Raw genomic sequence first — 20,979 nt, 5'->3', positions numbered from 1 at the left:
TACGACTTATGCTTGCCCTACACACGCCTGTTTCGTGTACATATTTTTGTGTTGACTTCTGCAGTGAAGCTGTGAATGCGTCTAACATCTGAGCGGAATACTCTTCACCTGTTCTCTGTGCGGGCGGCCTGATCTTCCCTCGTACACATCTAAAATTGTTCCAGCATTTTCGAACTTATTGAGACGGCAAGTGAGACTTACACATTTTGGTAGTACAGTTCCATATCACTATATCCAATGTCTTTGCACTTCATTGATGTTCTCGACCTTCCAGTACCATCTGCTAATCCTCTGTCGTTATTCGAATGTTAGTCGTGTTTGGTCCATGGCCTTACTTTGTAGACTGACGTCAGCACGCCACAACACTATTGATATCGGTTGCTCAATCATTGTTCTACACGTTCAGCCTACATCCATCGTGATTTCAAAGCATATTGCTTGTTAGTTTTAACGTCTGTATACATGTTTTGATTTACAATTTATGTTTGTATAGAGTTGTAAAACCGTAAGAGCTCTGTGGGTCTAAAAACTAGTTTTATAAGAATACTAGAGCATTAGATGCAAAAAATGTTAAGTCCGCCGGCCGAAGTGGGCGTGCGGCTAAAGGCGCTGCAGTCTGGAACCGCAAGACCGCTACGGTCGCAGGTTCGAATCCTGCCTCGGCCATGGATGTTTGTGATTTCCTTAGGTTAGTTAGGTTTAACTAGTTCTAAGTTCTAGGGGACTAATGACCTCAGCAGTTGAGTCCCATAGTGCTCAGAGCCATTTGAACCATTTTTTTGTTAAGTCCAGTCGAGAACGATAATGGCAATCGGTGTTGAGATCAAATAAGGAAATACACTCTTTCTGCCCTAAAATAACAGACGAGACGAGGAAAAGATGTGTTACCCTTAAGGACACCTAGAGAGAATGGAGGAAGACATATCAACAAAGCAGTAGACACATTCTTCCAAAAGAGGAAAACAAAGAAAAAGTCTGGGGAGCCAAGACAAGGACGCTGTTACAAGCAAGGAAAACGAAGGTCATCAAGAGGCTAACACGAACAGAAAAACAATAGGTGCCACATGGTCAGAGGAGGTGAGAAGATATAGTTGTGAGAAAGTGAAAAATTTTTGATCGAAGAAGAAGAAAAAGTGAAATAAATAAGTTATACTGACGTGGTCCTAGTAAAATGTTGTTTGGAGTGTTGAGAGGTGGGGGCCGTTCATGACCCCCCCTGCCCTCATGAAGCGCCGCTAAACTTGCGAGACTCACCCGATGGCCTCCCAGTAGAAGACGGAGAAGAGCGCGATCCCCGCGCCGGCGCCCGCCTGCATCAGCATCTCGACGAACTCGCGGCGCCGCCGGAAGTAGTGTCCCAGCGTCAGCGACGCCGTCTCCCGCACCAGGCCGCTCGCAGCCCCCAGCAGCAGTCCGTAGCTGAAACACAGCGGCAGCCTTCCACAGCACGACTCACACGCCGCGGCCACACTGAAGCTAGTGTGTGTTTTGTTGCTTTTGCAAATCCCACATGAGGCGCTTACTTCCTTAATGCGTTGTATTTCAATCTGATCTTAGCGTGCTAAATGAGGACCTACTCGTAACACAAGCAAAGATTATCTTACTGATAATGCATAGCAAAATAATTTTACATAGCGCAGTTCAAACTGGCATTGCAGTATGGGACTAAAAACCTGTAACGAAAATTAACAGAGGAAAGAAAGATCACAAAATTACACAGTGATTCAGCTATTTTCGGAATCGTTTAATGTCGTAGTTCTGCTTATGACCAGAGAAACTCCGAAAAAGTCCTGATCAAAGAAAGCATAGTCTATTTTCATAGCTACAGTATCTGATCAAACGTGTCCAACCACCCCTAGGTAATACTGAATCTAAGTTCAAATAGATTGCCGTTGTTAACATGTTGTTGTGTCATGTGTCTGATACTGAATCGTTCCAGAAAAACCTTTGAGTAGTAGTTAATTGCCGGCCGGAGTGGCCGAGCGGTTCTAGGCGCTAAAGTCTGGAAGCGCGCGTCCGCTACGGTCGCAGGTTTGAATCCTTCCTCGGGCATGTATGTGTGTGACGTCCTTAGGTTAGTTAGGTTTAAGTAGTTCTAAGTTCTAGGGGACTGATGACCTCAGAAGTTAAGTCCCATAGTGCTCAGAGCCATTTGAACCATTTTGAGTAGTTAATTTTGATAGACACTTTTGTGCGTGGACAACGATGGATACATACCCAACAAACTGTACTGCCAGTCTGCAAATGTAATAGGTGGATGTTTCATAGCAGCCACGTTTGAGTAAAATTGTATGGCACTCAAATCCGGAAACGATGATGTTCTTTCTAAAAGGGAAGCTACTTTTTAAAAATCTTTGGTTTTTAAAACTATTTTATTAAATTCTCAGATTCCTTAATCATTTCAAAGTTCTGTTCTAATTTTCGTTAAAAGCATGATGCCGTATTTTAACATGGCTCTGGCTTTAAGCTACGTGTTTAAACAGTTGCTAAGTCGCCTTCAAACTCTTAGAGTTTGAGTTAAATTCGTTGAGAACCACTTTTTTCTATTATTATTGTATTTGATCTTGTTTAATCTGTTACTTACTTCTGCTCAAGTTAAACTGGGTTTGCTGAGAAGCCCCAACAAGAGATCTGCCAAGTTATTGCAACACATTCTGTACTTTAAAAATAGTTGTTTAATATAAAGTCTATTCTCGAATTTGTATCAATTCAGTTGGTCCCACACTTCATTCCCACTGTCTAGTGGCGCCACATCATATACTGAATACACTGTCGAACATTGTGGAGCTTTGGTTGTACTTGAGTTTCAAAGTACTTCCAGCAGTCCAGCTAGCACAATCACTTTCCGCAGGCACTTGAAAAGAATAGGGTACAAATGAAGTTCTAGACGTAATACAACTCATTTTCATTCGTGTTCCGAGCTGGTTTTATTGAGGATTCCAATACACCAAATTATTCCCCACTCTTTCGGCTACAAAACTCAGTTTTTCACCACAGTCTCCGTTAAATGCACGGCTTTACACCTTCATACTGTGAGGGCCTGTATGCCCGTATGGTACCATTCTACTGGTCGACGTCGAAGCCAGCTCTTGCTGCATCAGTAATATCCCCAGCATCCAAGAACTGCTCTCCGCGGAGTGCATATTTCATTGGCCAAACGGATGGAAATAGGAAGGTGCAACATTTGGGATGTGGAGTGGATGAGGAAGAACAGTCTAAAGAAGTTTTGTGAGCTCCTCTCAGGTGAATAGACTTGGGTGAGGCCGTGCGTTGTCATGGAGAATGTTCGTTTGCATGATTGTGGCGACGAACACGCTAAAGTCGTTTCTTCAGTTTCACACTTCATAGTTGATCGTTGCACCAAGAGGGGCGACATCAAACAGCGTAGCTCTTTCAGAGCTCCAGACTTTAATGCATGAGGGTGCGGCTTTGAACTTTTTCTTCGAAGCGAATGTTGTGTGGCGCCATTCCATGGATTGCCGTTTTGTTTCCGCTTCATCACCTGTTACCAAGTTCGGCGAAAATTGTCACGATCAGCCTCATAAGCAATTCCTCACAGATGGTCGTTCGTTGCTCTTTATCGTCTTCTGTTTCGTGGGGCACACCCTATTGAGTACCCCAACTGGTGCTACCTACAGAGACGTCCAGCTGAGCAGCGCAGTGTTTGATTCTGATTCGTAGACCAACTCGAATGAGGGTGTTCGCACGTTCCATCGTTGCAGGAGTGACAGCTGTTTCCGACCAGTCGTCACGCGGGATTTAGGACACATTGGAGCGACCTTGTTGCAATCATGACAGACGCCTTGCCTAACGGCTTACCGTGCTTTTGTTCACTGTCAGATCTACGTAGACATCGTCAAGTGCCTATGAATATCTGTAATGCTCTGATTTCTGCCAAAACAAAATCAATGACAGCTCTTTGCTTGGAACGCACCTTCGTTAAAGACGTCATTTGAAGACTACATATAGCACTGCCATCCATTTGAAATTCATGAAACTGTAGGGGCTGAAGCGAGAATATTCCACGACGTTACTCAGCAAATTCTGCCTATTTTCAACCCAAATTTGCCTAGGAAACTGGTCTGCAGCATTAGTTAGTGAACACCCCTCTTAGAATGATCGAGCTGTTCCTCATAACCCACACATTCCTGAAGTCAGTCTGACCGACGTTTGAGCTGGTGCAAAGAGAGACGTCAACGGAGAGTGGATAACTGGAAACGAGTGATTTAGACGTATTTAACTTCCCGTCATTACAGACGGAGGACAAGCTCAAACAGAGAAGGATTAGGAAGAAACTCAGCCATCCTCTATCAGAGGACCCATTTCATCATTTGCCGAACTGATTTAGGGAAATCATAGAAAACCTGAATCTTGATGGTCGGACGGGGATTTGAAACGTCGTCCTCCCGATGGAAGTGTTTGGGTTTGTCGAATACCTGGTGAACGTTACTTGCCATCATGTGCAGTATCACCAATGATCACGGAAGAGGTGGTGTTTCGGTGTGAGAGTGTTTTTGTAGTTAGAATTTGATTCTCTCATTGGGTTTAAGAAAACGCTTATTTTGGAAAGATATGAACACATTTTACAGGTTATTCATGATTGATTACATGAATACACACTTGTGTTGGATGTGGAAGGAAATGAACACATTTAACAGGTTATTCATGACTCATGACATGAATACACAGTTGTGCTGAATTTTATTTTGTTTTCCAGGAGAGCACAACCATGTTTCAGGATAAACAGTCCCATCTCCATATACGTAGAATATCCATCTTGGAATATATGAGATGAATTTTCTGTTTACATTCCACATACTAGAAAATCACATCATTTCTGAAATGGACTGACCTGCCAGGAATCCTGACGTTTGGAACGAGTCAGAACGTTGACTTTGCCCTAATCCCCCGCGTCCTACATCATACTATCTTTTCTGGTTTCAGTCTTGATGGAAGATGGGCTGCCATTCCTCCACAGACGTTCAGGCACAACATTCAATGTGTTCCTCAAGCCTTCATAAAGGCGAAGGGTGAACTAACACACCGCCTATTAATATCCACTGATAGGTGGCATAAATGTTTTGCTGGTTGTGTTTCTCTGTTTTGAGATACGTATTTGTTTATTGTACTGTATTTCCATCTGCACTTCATGCACTATATGAAGACGAAACACAAGAAAAACTATTTTGTGAATAGGGCACAGCAAAACTGAGGAAAATACTATTACAAACACGTGACATATACTTATTAGATACAGTGCAAGTAATACAGGCAGAGCAGTATCAGACCAAGAACCTACAACAAAATGAAAGAAAACGAGGTAAAGGTCACGAAATTACACATAGTGATTCAGCTAAGTTGTTCACCTCATATAAATTCAGCACTTATATTCAGAAATATTTGTGCTATCCCATTTCTGTTTTCACCCAGATGAGCTGTCAAAAAGTCGTCACTAAACGAAAGTATAGTCTCTTTTCAGACATGTATTAGTAACAGAGATATCGTCATGATCTTCGCTCTTCGAAGTGTGACTGTAATAGTGTAAGACGCTAGTACGATAGCTCTGTAAAGAGGAATCTCTTCTGTCCAGACATCCTTGGCACCAGCGACTGCAACTATGTGTTTCTGTAGACGATGGGTATTTCAAACATTTGATATAAACTGAATTTTAACAAAAATGTTTATGACCGCATCATTTTGTCATTTCCTTTATCTTGCTGACGCTGATGCAATTTTACAGTGTAAGTGTGTATCTTGACAATAAAATCATAATGCAAAGCTATTATGTAATAATCGGTATACCACAATTCTATATTTTATAATTTTATTCAATTTTTGACATGCACCTTTCTGTCAAGGCTCTTATGGAAACAAGAACGAAACTGTTACCTTAGTTAACTTGCAAATCGTCCTTAAATGCCGTGTCCTATGCCTTCCAGTTGGTCTGTCGGCCCAACCACACGTAGTCAACTGTGATTCGTACCACTTCTAAATTAAAATTTTCACCAATATTCTAGTTTCGGTAAATAACAGCTATCTTTCGCTGCTTTTCCCGTTCTGTGTTTTTATAGTGGTAAGGTAATGGTATGGCTCTATATTTGCTCCTTTCTTAACATGAACATTCGTCACTTCCTTTTCATATTGAAAAGAGATGACCACAATGTCAGTGTGAAATGCTGCTAAAAGTGGATTTGACGATTTCCATATAACCTGGCTTCTTGGGAGTTTTTACAGGTTGTGGACGTTAACTCCGCGTCAGATTCATTGCCCAGCTCCATGAGCCGTTGTCCATTCTCATTCGTTCTTTTGCGGTGAGTGGGTATTTTCCAACGCTTTTTCTGCATTTTTCTGTCCTACTGTCTGCGCAATGAAGTCCCCAAACAGCTTTCTTAGATATTGTAATTTAAGACATTTCATGCTCTAGAGCAGCGCTCGTCAAACGTTTTTGGTTAAGAGGCAATACTGATATTTTACGGCGGAACCAGGGGCCACATATGTATCAATCTTATTATTATTTGATAGCCTACGTAAGTTAGTATATTACGAGCTACCAATAGACAGCTATAGCAAGAGTACGATATGCTGCCCGCTCGCCCCAAGCACTGATCGTAAAAAGTCGGGATCATTCGAAACAATTCGCGTCGGCTTTTCTCTGTCACCCTCAGCGACACCAAAGCTGTGAGACTGTAATAGCCTGACGAAACTTTGTTGTATTGTCTGTGTAACAGGATGATTTATTAATTAAAATGAGTATTGTAATTATATTTAAATGTATTATGAAACAGAGACATGATCACAGATGTATATTCAATGTTTGAGCAATATATAACTTCTACCATTGCTTTGTATTACAACAACATTATTTTAATTTCATATTCCTCGCAACAAACATTACGGCACTTGTAGATGACCGTCTCTATAACACGCATTCTCGAATCCATGTTGCTTCCGTTTGAAATTTGTAGTATTGCAACTGATAGATACGACTCAAGCACACCCGTAAGTTGTCAGTACTGGAGGAAAAACAAGAAAACATATCACCTGTCACAGTCTCTAACAGAGTAGTGGCTGCGTTACTTCACCCCCTGTACCTGATGTAAGTAGGCAGCGTGACTTAGCTCACGGCCGAAACCACCAACGTCAATTAAAATTAAAACATTAGAGGAAGTGGTACAAAAATTGAATACCATTTTGTTTTTCGTGCATATATTTCTCATTTTTGACATTCAGCATACATACTACGTTAGTAACTTTACTAAATTAGACATAACGCGAAGTACGATATTTTTGTCTCTTGAGCTTGTGGGGCACAAATATGGAGCAGTCCATTCGTCTCAAATGTGTTAAAGTTAAAACAAGTAATGGAAAAGCTAATAACTCATTGTCAAAGAAAACACTGTAAAACATAATAACACAATAGAAAAACACACGAAATATACAATTTTTACATATTAAATTCCTTACTCTAAGTAATCTTACTTGCAAAATTCTCTCACATACAGTCTTTTGTCGTAACCTGCGCATTCAGAGTGCGCGCGCATTTCGCTCATTAGACACATCACCCATTCTTCTCTGCCTTGTCCTGCGAAAGTTTGCCTGAGCAAAAGAGACAATCGGCATCTATATTAGTGGCTACGCTGTGGTCCGGAACGCTGCTGAGGACGGACGAATCATCTCTCACACTGTAAACACAATCCCCAGAGTCAGATGATTCTTGTTTCCCAGGCTTTGACGGCCTCTGCTTCTTTGTCGCAGGTATATGCGTTGCTACCGTCTATACTTCCAGAGTTTCGTTGTATGAAGAAGACATTAGGACTGCTGAAGATCTTGCTTTTCAAGAATTTTTAACATCGCTGTGATAATTAAAAGTACAACACGTCAGCCTCAGTTGCAAATAGAAACCAATCTTTACCCAGGTTTCAGCCAAAATAATTTGGCCTTCTTCAGAAGCCAGTGACACTAAACTATTGCATGCCAAAGTTTGTCCATGTCAAGTATAAGACTACAGCACCGTAGTACCCAGTCATAAATCTACGTTACTTAGCTGAAGAGAAACGGCAGGCCCCACTGCGCGGACGAGGTCGGTAGGCCGCGAGGGCTGCGCCGCAACTAAGCGCGGCGAGCAGCTGTGTACCGAGCACCGCTGACGGGCATGCGTATGCGCGTGGAAATATAGATGCATAACTGTAGCTACCTTTACGTTAGGAATTGGATTAATATAACCATTAAAACTGTTAATGGCGTAATATATAACCGAACTTACTTCCGAGGAGAACGAGACCCCTATAACGGATTCGGAGCCTGTATAGAAGACTAGCTATTACTCGGCAAAATTATTCCTCAATTTTGAATACATGACTATTCGTCAGACGTCGGCGACTGCAAAGGCAACGTAACATCAGGGCCGGTGAAGCAAAGGTTGAAAACCTTCGAAAAAGTTCTTATTTCGCCGGCCGGTGTGACGGTGCGGTTCTAGGCGCTTCAGTCTGGAACCGCGTGACCGCTACGGTCGCAGATTCGAATCCTGCCTAGGGCATGGATGTGTGTGATGTCCTTAGGTTGGTTAGGTTTAAGTAGTTCTAAGTTCTAGGGGACTGATGACCACAGATGTTAAGTCCCATAATGCTCAGAGCCATTTGAACCAGTTCTTATTTCTCATTGTAACTGGTCATTAAGTAGGTTTTCTTCATCAAACAACAGGTGTTTTAAGATCTGCAACTTGTCAAGGACGTCAAGCCTAGTGCCTTTAACCTGGTAAATTAATTTCTCTTTGTTATTTGGTGGATTAGGAGCATGGGCTAATTGAACAAGAGCTGAGACGGCTCTCCCTGTCTGGCCGATGTAATAACTCGGGCATTCACTACAGGTGATTTTGTATGGCCCAGAACCAGATAATTTGGCATTAGTATTCTTTAACGAGTGGACCAAGCTCTTTTTGAGGCTGTTATTCGTAAAATATGCAATCTCAAAGCCGTGGCTCTTTGAGAGTCGCCCTATTTTATAGGATACTTTGCCTACGAAGGGAATAGAAATAAATCTAGTGCAGTTATCCTCTGGTGCGACACCTAGTGTAGATGAGGTCGCAGTTCTTTTTCTACCTGTTTTCTTGTTAAAGAGCTGTATCACAATTTCTGGTTTACATCCATTATTATAGGCGATAACTTCTAGGACCTGTAACTCGTTCTCCATTGCGTCTGCTGAAAGAGAAATGGCGAGCGCTCGGAGTATGCAAGAATGGAAGAAGGTCATTTTGTGGGCTTGGGGGTGTGCGTAGAGTATGATATTATCAGAAAAGGTATTTTTCCGAAAAATGTTGAACCTAATACGGTTGTCCTCTATTGCCAAATTTAGGTCTAACTAATTCAAAGTTCTATTGCAAGATTCATTTTCCAGCGTAAAGCTTATTTTCTCCTGGTTTTTATTAAAAGTTGTAAAAATTTGCTCTATCTCATGTTGAGAACCGTTAATTATGAAGAGTAAGTCGTTTCCATATCTTGCATAAAAGATAATTTTCCTCGCTAAATGTGAATTATTCTATAGAACGCGTTTTCTCTTCAGCTAAGTAATGTAGATTTATGACTGGGTATTATAGCGCTATAGTTTTATACCTGACATGGCCAGATTTTGGCATGCAATAGTTTAGTGTCAATACTTTCTGATGAAGGCCAAATTATTTTGGCTGAAACCTAGGTAAAGAATGGTTTCTATTTGCAACTGAGGCTGACGTGTTATATATTTATTCTTGCTTTTTTTCCCTGGTGCCTGGCTAATTCTTTATTAGTGAACGGGTCAGATTTGCCAAGGTGTACTTTCAGATGTGACGGAGGATGCTGCCTCGACTTCAACAGTAGCCTTTCCATTTTTAGAAGTCACAGTTCCTACAGGTGGTTCATTGACTGGATCATTGGGAAAATCCTCAATCTTTCCTTCATTTCTGGCAATGAAATCTGCATCCGTGAAAGTATGAGCCTTTAATGGGTACTTTCCTGTCACCCTAAACCCATTTACTGCTATCTCTCTTGTCTGGCATTTGAGGTAAGCCTTCTCCAACAGTTTGGTGATGTCCATGTTTGCTACTGGGCGTGCATTTTCTCCCATCTATAGTCGTAGTCGTACCTTTCAAAAGGACTCATGAAAGTCCTATGCAGCGGCTGCATCTTGTGGGAAACATGAGGAGGCATGTTGACATGTTTTTCGCATGCGAGATTTATAACATCCAAATTTCTTGTGTGGCTATAAAGCCCATCCAGAATCAGAACCACCGATGATTCTGCTGTTGACTTCACCTTTCTCAATAAATGTTGAAATCAATCAATGAAGAGCTGGTCTGAATCTGTATAGAGAGATGGCAGACAAGAACGGACCCAGGTGGGGCACTTCTTGTTAGCTGACTGCCGCAGTTCAAAATGGCTCTGAGCACTATGCGACTTAATTTCTGAGGTCATCAGTCGCCTAGAACTTAGAACTAATTAAACCTAACTAACCTAAGGACATCACACACATCCATGCCCGAGGCAGGATTCGAACCTGCGACCGTAGCGGTCGCTCGGCTCCAGGCAGTAGCGCCTAGAACCGCACGGCCACTCCGGCCGGCCTGCCGCAGTTCTTCCTAGTGAATATCATCATGGACGGGACAAAGTTTCCTGTAGCACTCATGTAGGTGGCAACGGTCACAAGTAATCAGTGCTCTGCATAAGAGATGGCTGCTACTTGTCGCTTTCCCTTTCTTGCAACGACGTTGGACAACTTTGCCCCGAACAGTGCTTAGAACAATGTCGTCGACATTCTATGATCTGTCTGGTTCAAAAATGGTTCAAATGGCTCTGAGCACTATGGGACTCAACATCTTAGGTCATAAGTCCCCTAGAACTTAGAACTACTTAAACCTAACTAACCTAAGGACATCACACACACCCATGCCCGAGGCAGGATTCGAACCTGCGACCGTAGCAGCCTCGCGGTTCCGGACTGCAGCGCCAGAACCGCACGGCCACCGCGGCCGGCTCTATCTGTCTGGTGGAAATCGTTTTTTCTCCATCTCTTCTGAAAGCATAGAGAAAAATATTGCCGCATTTTCTGTTGTGAAACCTAGAGATCTGCAAAATGAGGTTGCTGTGTGTTTTCTGGTCGAAATATCATTTTCGTACCGTTGCAAGAAAAGGCGTAACCACCTTCTTCCAGCCCTTCACCGAAAAATTAATTCTGGATAGGTTCCATTTTCATGCTATATTGAATCATCTGTTGTACTTGTTCGGGAGGTAGAACAGTTTTTCGCCCAAATTTTGTCTTTGTGGCAAAATCACCTGGTAAGTATGACTTTTAGTAGCCTAAAAAGAGTGGCCCTGGGAAATTGCAAAGTTTTAGCTGTCTTCAGGAAGCCCATTTTCTTGTCTCCAATATTTTTATTTGCTGTTTGCATAGCTGATTAATTCTACTGCTTTTGAGCTCGTGAAGTTATTTCTGAAGCAATACCCATAAATAAAACAGTTTGTGAAAGTATGGTACAAACATGAAATACTGGGGCAAAATACGGAATACTAGCATTTCATATTAGTGACACAGCCACACTGCAATTCAGAAAAACTAATAAAATCGAAAATGAAATTTAAATAGGCAACAAACACACCGTTTTACAGCTTAATGCGTGAGCTAAGAGTCTATTTACGAAGTACAGCAACTATTAATGCATTTTGACATGACTGAAACTGAAATCTACCAACCTACAAGAAATATTCCGACTAGTGAATTCGTTAAAACATGTTTATTCACTCGCAATGGCTGCCAACTGAAAAAAGAACGCATCCGAAAGCACTCCACAGTTGCCGAACGTAGTTTTCAACCAGCTCACTTGAGTACAGTCCTTACAAGACAAGAAACCATAGTATTTCATATTACTACCCGTATTGCACATTTGTACTTACTCCTCTACTGTCTCTGTAAACGCCGGCCGCTGTGGAGGAGCGGTTCTAGGCGCTTCAGTCGGGAACCGCGCTGCTGTAGGCTACGGTCACAGGTTCGAATTCTGCCTCGGGAATGGATGTGTGTGATGTCCTTAGGTTGGTTAGGTTCAAGTACTTCTAAGTCTAGGGGACTGATGACCTCAGATGTTAACTACAAAATGGCTCTGAGCACTATGAGACTTAATTTCTGAGGTCATTAGTCCCCTAGACTTAGAAGTACTTAAAGCTAACTAACCTAAGGACATGACACACATCCATGCCCTAGGCAGGATTCGAACCGGCGACCGTAGCAGCAGCGCGGTTCACGACTGAAGCGCCTAGAACCGCTCGGCCACCTCGGCCGGCAGATGTTAAGTCCCATAGTGCTTAGAGCCATTTGAACCATTTGTCTCTGTAAACACTTTTGTTTGTTACTGGTCAGAAATACTACATTCTTAAGAATCTGTCACTGTTAGCTGACGTTTTTGGATTAGGCTGTTAGTTCCTAGATGCATATTGTTACACATTACGGCTGAAAACTGCGAGCCGCATAACTTGTTGATTCTCGCCGCATGCGGACCGCCAGCGGCAGTTTGAGGACAACTGCTCTAGAGCTTTCTATAAGCATTCCACACTGTCGGGATTTCCTTTTTGTCTTCATTAATTAGGCCATTGGAATTTATTAAAGAATATCTTTTATTCGCACGTCGAAGGGTTAAAATTAAAAGCGCCCATTTGCTTACCGAAAATATGTGACAGGATATTCCGCTGCAATCGATGAATCCTGTTACTAGGAGAGGGATCTCTAATCTCGTTGAATACCAACCAACTTACCATTAAAAGCTGTATCTCGTTTGGATTCATTGTGTTCTCCCCCCTAAAGCTAGCTGCTTGCGTGGCAAAGAGTTTGATTTGGTAAACATACTGAAATTCAATGACTTGTTCAATTTTTGTGGTTGTAAAAGCTTGCTAATGTTTAATGTTCCAATAAAAGACTACTTTCGTGCTATTGACTTGATACTGGGTTCGTGATTTCTGGTAGACTCGGATTTTCTCGATCGTTTGCCCCAATTGCACTTTAATTTGTGGTGGATAATTTGCTTTGAGACTGCCAACGGGAGTAATCCTACTTAGAGTACTTTCAATCATGAATCGACTGTTTGAAATTATCTTGCAGAAATTGTTATAAAACATTTGTAAGCTTTAAACTACCGCCGTGATTCGCTGAGTGCAAGATCTGCTCTGCCCCGTGCACCGCATTTTACAGGTACCAACAATATCAGAGAAGTGCTCCCTTATCCACCACCTGGGGAGGCGCATGATGGAGGATATAGTAATTCCACCCCTATATTGTTGTTATTATTATCATTATTATTATTATTATTATTATTATTATTATTATTATCATCTTGTTGGACATGTGGTCAGTTTATGCAATTATACTTATATTCATAATACATACTTGTTTCGTTTGTTTTTACTAGCGCAGTAACCTCAGTTGTATGATTATAACAAAAGTGTTTCCGGATATATTACGACTCACATTCGCTATAGAGCAAATGTGTTTTCATGGATACTACTATATTATAGTTTGTTACTCTCTTGGTTATAGGTAACAACATTCTGGAGCACAAATTTCGTAACATTAAGCTGCTGGTTGATCCGACACACGAGTTTTTGGGATCTTATCCCATTTTTGTCACCCTCCATCTGTACATCTGTACACTGCATAAACCGGGACGTCCGAGCCTCGGCGTTAGCAAGCACATTAAAAAAATACCGTTTAGCTACAAACATTTTACTCCATTTGTCCTGAGTATTCTCGTCACACACAATAAAATATACACCTACAAAACAAACGAATATCCACACGCATACAGCACAACCAAAATACAACTGAAAAACACCTTGTGATAGGTGGCAACAGTGAACACAAACAACCAACACATCCTATTGGAAAATACGCACTTGGAAGTGTTTAACTTCAAATGTGCTTGCAACTGCCGAAAATTAGTCGCCTGATGGTACGACTTCCAGCCTCATAGACTCTACGAAGTAGTCTGAATGTCAGGTTCCTTGTAGTTATGTTTGTTTATCCAACTTCTGTGAGAGCCCTCTTCAACTAAATTGACTATTGTTGTATTCATTTCGTAATGTCTGCAGCCCTGGAGAATTTCAAATGCACCTCATCAATGCTCAGTATTATGGTATACTATTGCCCGCCCGGTTAGCTGTGCGGTCTAACGCACGGGTTTCCGGGCGGAAAGGAGCGCCTGGTCCCCGGCACGAATCCGCCCGGCGGACTTGTGTCGAGGTCCGGTGAGCCGGCCAGTCTGTCGATGGTTTTTAGGCGGTTTTCCATCTGCCTCGGCGAATGCGGGCTGGTTCCCCTTATTCCGCTTCAGCTACACTATGTCGGCGATAGCTAAGCAAACAGGTTCTTCATGTACGCGTACACCACCATTACTCTACCACGCAAATATAGGGGGTTACACTCGTCTGGTGTGAGACGTTCCCTGGGGGTCCACCGGGGGCCGAAGCGCACAATAACCCTGGGTTCGGTGTGGGGCGGCGGAGAGGTGGACTGCGGTAGTCGTTGTGGGTTTGCGGACCACTGCGGCTGCGGCGGGGACGGAGCCTCTCCGTCGTCTCTAGGCCCGCGGTTAACATATAATACAATACAATGGTATACTATTTATTTCTATGACGGTTGTTGTTGAAGATTCTCTCAAATTTCAACCATCTCTTCATCATTATTAAACTGACGCATGGGCTATATCTACTCATCGGCACGTGTTAAAACATAGACTTGTTTTCAGAATCTATATCTTATGTCTCTACGCCTTTTCCAAGTAGAACTCCTCCCCTTCTGATTACTGAAACAGTTTATCAGCTATTACTAGAGGAAATTTAATACAGCACTCAAATAGTGTTTCTTCTCTATCATTACTACTATCAGTCCATCTCCTGCAATTATGTCTGGTACTCTTTCCCTTACCACAGCGTTCCAGTCAACCACTTTAATTAGGTTCTCGTCACTCTTTACATATTGAAATACCCATTCAGTATCCTCATCTACTTTCTGTACCTCTTCATCTTCTGCTTGCGACGTACGCAGATGTGAATAAACCCAATCTATTGTTGCTGTTATAGAATTCTAGTCGATCCTAATGAGGATAATCCTAACACTTGAACTATTCTTAGTAGCTCATTCTCTGCCCTACATTCCCATTCATGACAAAACCTACTCCTGTGACACCATTTTCTGCTCTGAAGATATTGCCCTACATTCTTCTGGCGATATATCCTTACCTTTTTCCTCCATATCATTTCACTAACTTGCTTTATCGCTAATCGAGTCTTTGCAATTACGTTTTCAGATTTCCTAGATTCGCTTCTGTGGGATCACATATCGAAACCTCCCCATGGTCGTTGTAGCAACAGAGCTGCAAGTTTCTGTCTGACTTCGATAGCAGACGCACAGGATCTGGCAGACCCAGTGGTGCGAGCCCGCTGAGCCACGTCTCCAGCGGCTCCGTACCACGAGTGCTCGCTGCCACCATGACGTGGAATGCACCATCATTCTTGCTTACAAGGGAACCTCCCCGTCGCACCCCCATCAGATTTAGTTATAAGTTGGCACAGTGGATAGGCCTTGAAAAACTGAACACAGATCAATCGAGAAAACCGGAAGAAGTTGTGTGGCACTACGAAAAATAATAAGCAAAATATACAAACTGAGTAGTCCATGCGGAAGATAGACAACGCCAAGGATACCGTGAGCTCAAGAGCGTGAGCAGCTGCGGAACGAGAGGTCCTTGGTTCAAGTCTTCCCTCGAGTGAAAAGTTTACTTTCATTATTTTCGCAAAGTTATGATCTGTCCGTTCGCTCATTGACGTCTCTGTTCACTGCAATAAGTTTAGTGTCTGTTTTGCGACCGCACCGCAAAACCGTGCGATTAGTAGACGAAAGGATGTGCCTCTCCAATGGGAACCGAAAACATTTGATCGCAAGGTCATAGGTCAACCGATTCCTCCACAGGAAAACACGTCTGATATATTCTATATGACACTGGTGACGGCATGTGCGTCACATGACAGGAATATGTTGTCGACCGACCTAACTTGTATACTTGGCGAATGGGTAAAAAGATTCTTCTACCTTGCCCGATTTAGGTTTTCTTGTGGATGTGATAATCACTCCCATAAAAGTGATGAAAAGATAAGAGTTTGTCACATTAACTGCAACAAATGAATGCAACAGTTTCACAGTCGCACAGTTTTCCCTGTGCTCTGTCAAAACGTATGTTTTTAACGTTTTCAAATTTTTCCGTGTGTAGACCGTCAAATCCTGCATATGTCCAAGCAAATCTGAACATGTCCTGGAATTCTGGAGAGCGAAGTTGATTATGTGTGAGTGCCTGAACTTTGATAATTCTCTGAAAATAAAAAATTAAACTTTTCACTCGAGGGAAGACTTGAAGTAAGGACGGCGCGCTCCGCAGCTGCTCACGCTAACCACGGGACCACGGCGCTTCTGAGCTCACATTGTCCTTGATGTTGCATATGTTGCGCATAGACAGCTCAGTTTGTATATTTTGCTTATTTTTTTCATAGTTCGAAACAACTTCTTCCTGTTTTCTCGATTGATCTGTGTTCAGTTTTTCAAGGCCTATCCACTGTGCCAACTTATAACTAAATCTGAGTGGGGTGCGATGAGGAGGTTCCCTTGTTATTACAGCGAGCCTTATCCTGGTTGCAGCACCGTTTTTACAAAACGTTTGTGGAATTATATTTACGCCGGCCGCGGTGGTCTCGCGGTTCTAGGCGCGCAGTCCGGAATCGTGCGACTGCTACGGTCGCAGGTTCGAATCCTGCCTCGGGCATGGATGTGTGTGATGTCCTTAGGTTAGTTAGGTTTAAGTAGTTCTAAGTTCTAGGGGACTAATGACCACAGCAGTTGAGTCCCATAAAAAAAAAAATTATATTTAAACAAATATGTAGGAAATGTCAGCAATCAATCGCAATTTTTGTTTTTACTTTTCAGATCTACCTACGTTTCGGCCACTGAGTGGCCAGTCTCTAAGCTTTCAATATGTGCTTACATCCAAACCGTCATGTTGACAGTTACTTTCAGCATGACGGTATATATGTAAACATAACTCAAAGCATTGAGAATAGCCACACTGTGCCCGAAATATATGTAGATCTGGAAAATAAAAACAAAAATTGCGACTGATTGGTGACATTCTCTGCAGATTTGTACAAAACAGTCGCTGGGCCGCAGCTCAGAAATGGAGTCGAACTTGATTGAAGAAATCTTGCTAATTTTAATAAGCCTTGTGAATTTACACACATTCTGTGCGCTACATTCTGGAGCCGAGCGACCGCTCCGGTCGCAGGTTCGAATCCTGCCTCGCGCATGAATGTGTGTGATGTCCTTAGGTGAGTTAGGTTTAACTAGTTCTAGGTTCTAGGGGACTGATGACCTCAGAAGTTAAGTCGCATAGTACTCAGGCCATTTGAACCATTTTTTTGTGTGAAATCTTATGGGACTTAACTGCTAAGGTCATCAGTCCCTAAGCTTACATACTACTTAACCTAAATTATCCTAAGGACAAACACACACACACCCATGCCCGAGGGAGGACTCGAGCCTCCGCCGGGACCAGCCGCACAGTCCATGATTGCAACGCCTGAGATCGCTTGGCCAATCCCGCGTGGCCTGAACTTCCGGTTGACGTAAATAAACATTTTTCAATGGTTGTGAACAGATAATATATTCAACGGAAAACAAAATATATTTACAATTTAACGATAATTTGGTTTTAACAATAATAATTGCAATAACTATTTAATGTTGAACAAAATAAGAAACAACACAGTAAATAACCAAGACACTGATCATAATATAAAAATTTAAAAAAATACTAGACAAATCGAACCTTACTGGCTTTTGCTTGTGCAAACTCTTTCCCATGGTCTGTGTAATTTAAGTCCTCTGGAAGCTCGTGCTCAATCGATATTGTTGCAAGATCATTCAAACAAGTTTGGCTCATCGTTGATCGGAGGTATGTCTGTGTCAATTTCAGTTTTGAGAAACTCCTTTCTCCACTCGCAACTGTCACTGGGAGTGTTAGGAGAATTCTCAGAGCAGTGTTAAGATTAGGGCAAAAATTATGTCTATAAACTTCAGAGTCTCTTTTGGACCTATTCCATGTTTCAACAACGTTGAAAGCACTTTTATTTCTTTGCTCAACACAAGTGCCTCAATTTCGGTTGACTCATGATCTTGCAAAATCGCTGCGAGATTTCTACACTTTGTGTCCAGGCTGTCAGGAGGTGCATTCTTCAGCTCGCCGATGTCGGAGAGAAAATCAAAATAATCACAATGAGTTTTCAGTTGATTGACTCTCTCATCCAAAGATCTGGTTACTGTATCTAATAGATAATAGTAGAATTCAATCTTGTAACGTTTTGTTGGGTCATCTATTGTCTTATCCCTTCCTTCATAGGTAAAGTGTATTGGCTTCTTACTTCATCGCCGGAAAACACTTATCCGTGGTAACGTTAGATCTTCTAGCTCTAATTCTGTAGCCAATTCTTTGGAATCCGTCAAGAAATACACAAACTTTTCTTCTGTTCTGCAGGTCTCAAAATATGCGTTCGTTTTTTTAAGCATTTCGACTGCCTCAGAAACATTTATGTCAATGGTCTGGAGGGTCTTACTGGCTACACTTATGTGAAGCAGAACGTCGTACAAGATTACCAGATAAGTGAGAAAGGTGTAATTTTTTATTTGATTCGCAAGTGACGTTGCTTCCTGAGCGGTCATGTCATCGAATTCTTCTGAAATCTGAACCAGTGCATCATAAACGCCTCCAATTCGAAACCTCAGGGGGGAAGTGCATCGATGCGACTTTCCCACTTAGTATCACTCAGTGGCTTCAGCGACAGGTTAGGCAGATACTTCTTTAAGACATCCCAACGTCGAACGGAGGACAAGAAGAAGTCATACAAGCTTTGCACGCCGACCGCGGTGGTCTCGCGGTTCTAGGCGCGCAGTCCAGAACCGTGCGACTGCTACGGTCGCAGGTTCGAATCCTGCCTCGGGCATGGATGTGTGTAATGTCCTTAGGTTAGTTAGGTTTAAGTAGTTTTAAGTTCTAGGGGACTGATGACCACAGCAGTTGAGTCCCATAGTGATCAGAGCCAACCAAGCTTTGCACTGTCGAAAACACGGAAACAGCATATTTAGAAGACATAGCGGCATCGTCTACAATAAGCTTCAATGAGTGACTGCTACATGGTACATAAAATGCTCGCGTGTTCATGTCTGAAATTCTTTTCTGGAGACCAGACTTCTTTCCTTTCATGTGTGCTCTATTGTCGTATCCTTGCCCTCTCATATTACACAATAGGATTTTTTTATCTTCCAAGAACTTGAGTATGACCTGCGTCAAAGTGGAGCTTGAAGAATCGGGCACTGGAAGATATCCCAGTAAATGCTTCCGCATTCGGACATCGTGTACCCCTTCGAGTCTTGTCTCCTGGACGAAACGTACCACAACTGTCATCTGCTCTGCTTTTGAAATATCTGGTGTGCAGTCCAGATTTATACTGGGGGTTGGGTTGTTTGGGGGAAGAGACCAAAAAGCGAGGTCATTGGTCTCCAGAATTATACTGTAATACTTTGCAGATTTCACCATTAATAGAATGTTGTTGGTTATAGATGATCCAATAAGATGAATTATTTCATTCTGTGTTTCTTTTCCAAGACGATGATGACCCTTGTTCTCACCTTGCTTTGTTCTGTGCAGGTGCTCCATCACAGCGTCGAACTTTTCGAATAACTCAACGAATTTCAAGAAGTTTCCTTTGTCAGGCTGAAGGAGTGTATCTGTACTTCCTTTCAAAGGCAGACATTGCCGACCCAGGAAATGAATTATTGCTATTAAGCGCTCAAGAACATTTTTCCAATATTCGCTTTCAGTATTCAGAAGCCGTTGATGATGGGCGTCGACAGTTCGTGACTTTTTCAGTCTCTCGGAAAACACGATCCACTTTTTATGTGAATTCAAATGCTCGGTACCTTCCTGTTACTTTCGAGGTACGAAGCAAGGTGCCGCCAATCGCTTACACCGTTCTTTGCAATTTTTCCTGTAGATGACGAAAAAAGTTTGCAACAAAAGCAGAACACAGCATCCTTGCTCTTTGAGTACAACAACCAATGTCTGTCTGCTTCTTCTTAATTCTTCAAAGAATAGTGCACAGGGCTGAAACGCCGGCTGTCCGCGTTTTTAGGATATTCTTCAGCTTCATTAATGCGCTCAGGAGGACCTCGCATGACCAAATTCGTTCGAATGCAGTCGGTAATAATTTCCGGCCATCTTTCTGGATCTGAGTCAACTGTGTCTTCCAGTTTAGGTTCGCCTTTAATTCCTTCTCCAGTGGTGAGTACCTCGGCTGATGTTCTTCCGGTATTTTCCAAATTTGGTCGCCTAATTTCAGTTCTGCTTGATGTTCGATCTCGTAGCTTTCATCACAAAGCAAGTCTTGAGTCTGTTGAACATGTTGTGGATGGCCACCGTCAGCATTGCTACTGTATGCGGTGGTCACAGTACTGTGTTTGTCAGCTTTCTGGTCATGTCCTGAAGATAAAGACGTAGCTGCAGTAACTCCACTAGTTTCTGTACTTTCAGGATCTATTTTTCCACCACAGTATCGAACATTGCATTCGAATTTCCAAATTAGATTTCGTCTTCTGCAAAATTAGTTGTGAGTAAACGCACGGCGCGTAACAGGCTGGCAGTGCTCCACTCATAAGAATACTGGCGTGTACGCCAGACTGCTTCCCCCTCTCTGTTCCTCCGGTGTAAACACGACGGTGCTGCCACAGTGGCGAGGAAGAAATTAGTCGTCCTCCCTCCCCTTATTCAACAGGGGCGGCCGGCAGGTAGTCGACGCGCCATGCCACAGTTCCCGAAGCCGCTCCCTCCGAGGTCTGCTTTCGAATCCCCTCTTGGGCACGATTGTTGAG

The 20,979-nt window shown here is 42.6% G+C and overlaps 1 protein-coding gene across 1 annotated transcript in view; it reads right to left on the bottom strand.

The window, feature by feature from the left end:
• LOC126234877 (monocarboxylate transporter 12-like) overlaps positions 1-20,979 on the bottom strand; it is a 184,539-nt gene that overhangs the window by 71,890 nt on the left and 91,670 nt on the right. Inside the window, exon 3 of the mRNA XM_049943618.1 lies at positions 1,255-1,419. Coding sequence (XP_049799575.1) covers positions 1,255-1,419 — 165 coding nt within the window. The remainder of the gene's footprint in view (positions 1-1,254; positions 1,420-20,979) is intronic.

This window comes from Schistocerca nitens, chromosome 2 (genome assembly GCF_023898315.1).
Source record: "Schistocerca nitens isolate TAMUIC-IGC-003100 chromosome 2, iqSchNite1.1, whole genome shotgun sequence".
NCBI lineage: Eukaryota > Metazoa > Arthropoda > Insecta > Orthoptera > Acrididae > Schistocerca > Schistocerca nitens.
Note: the sequence above shows the minus strand (reverse complement) of the source record. Positions and strands in the feature narration are given on the sequence as shown.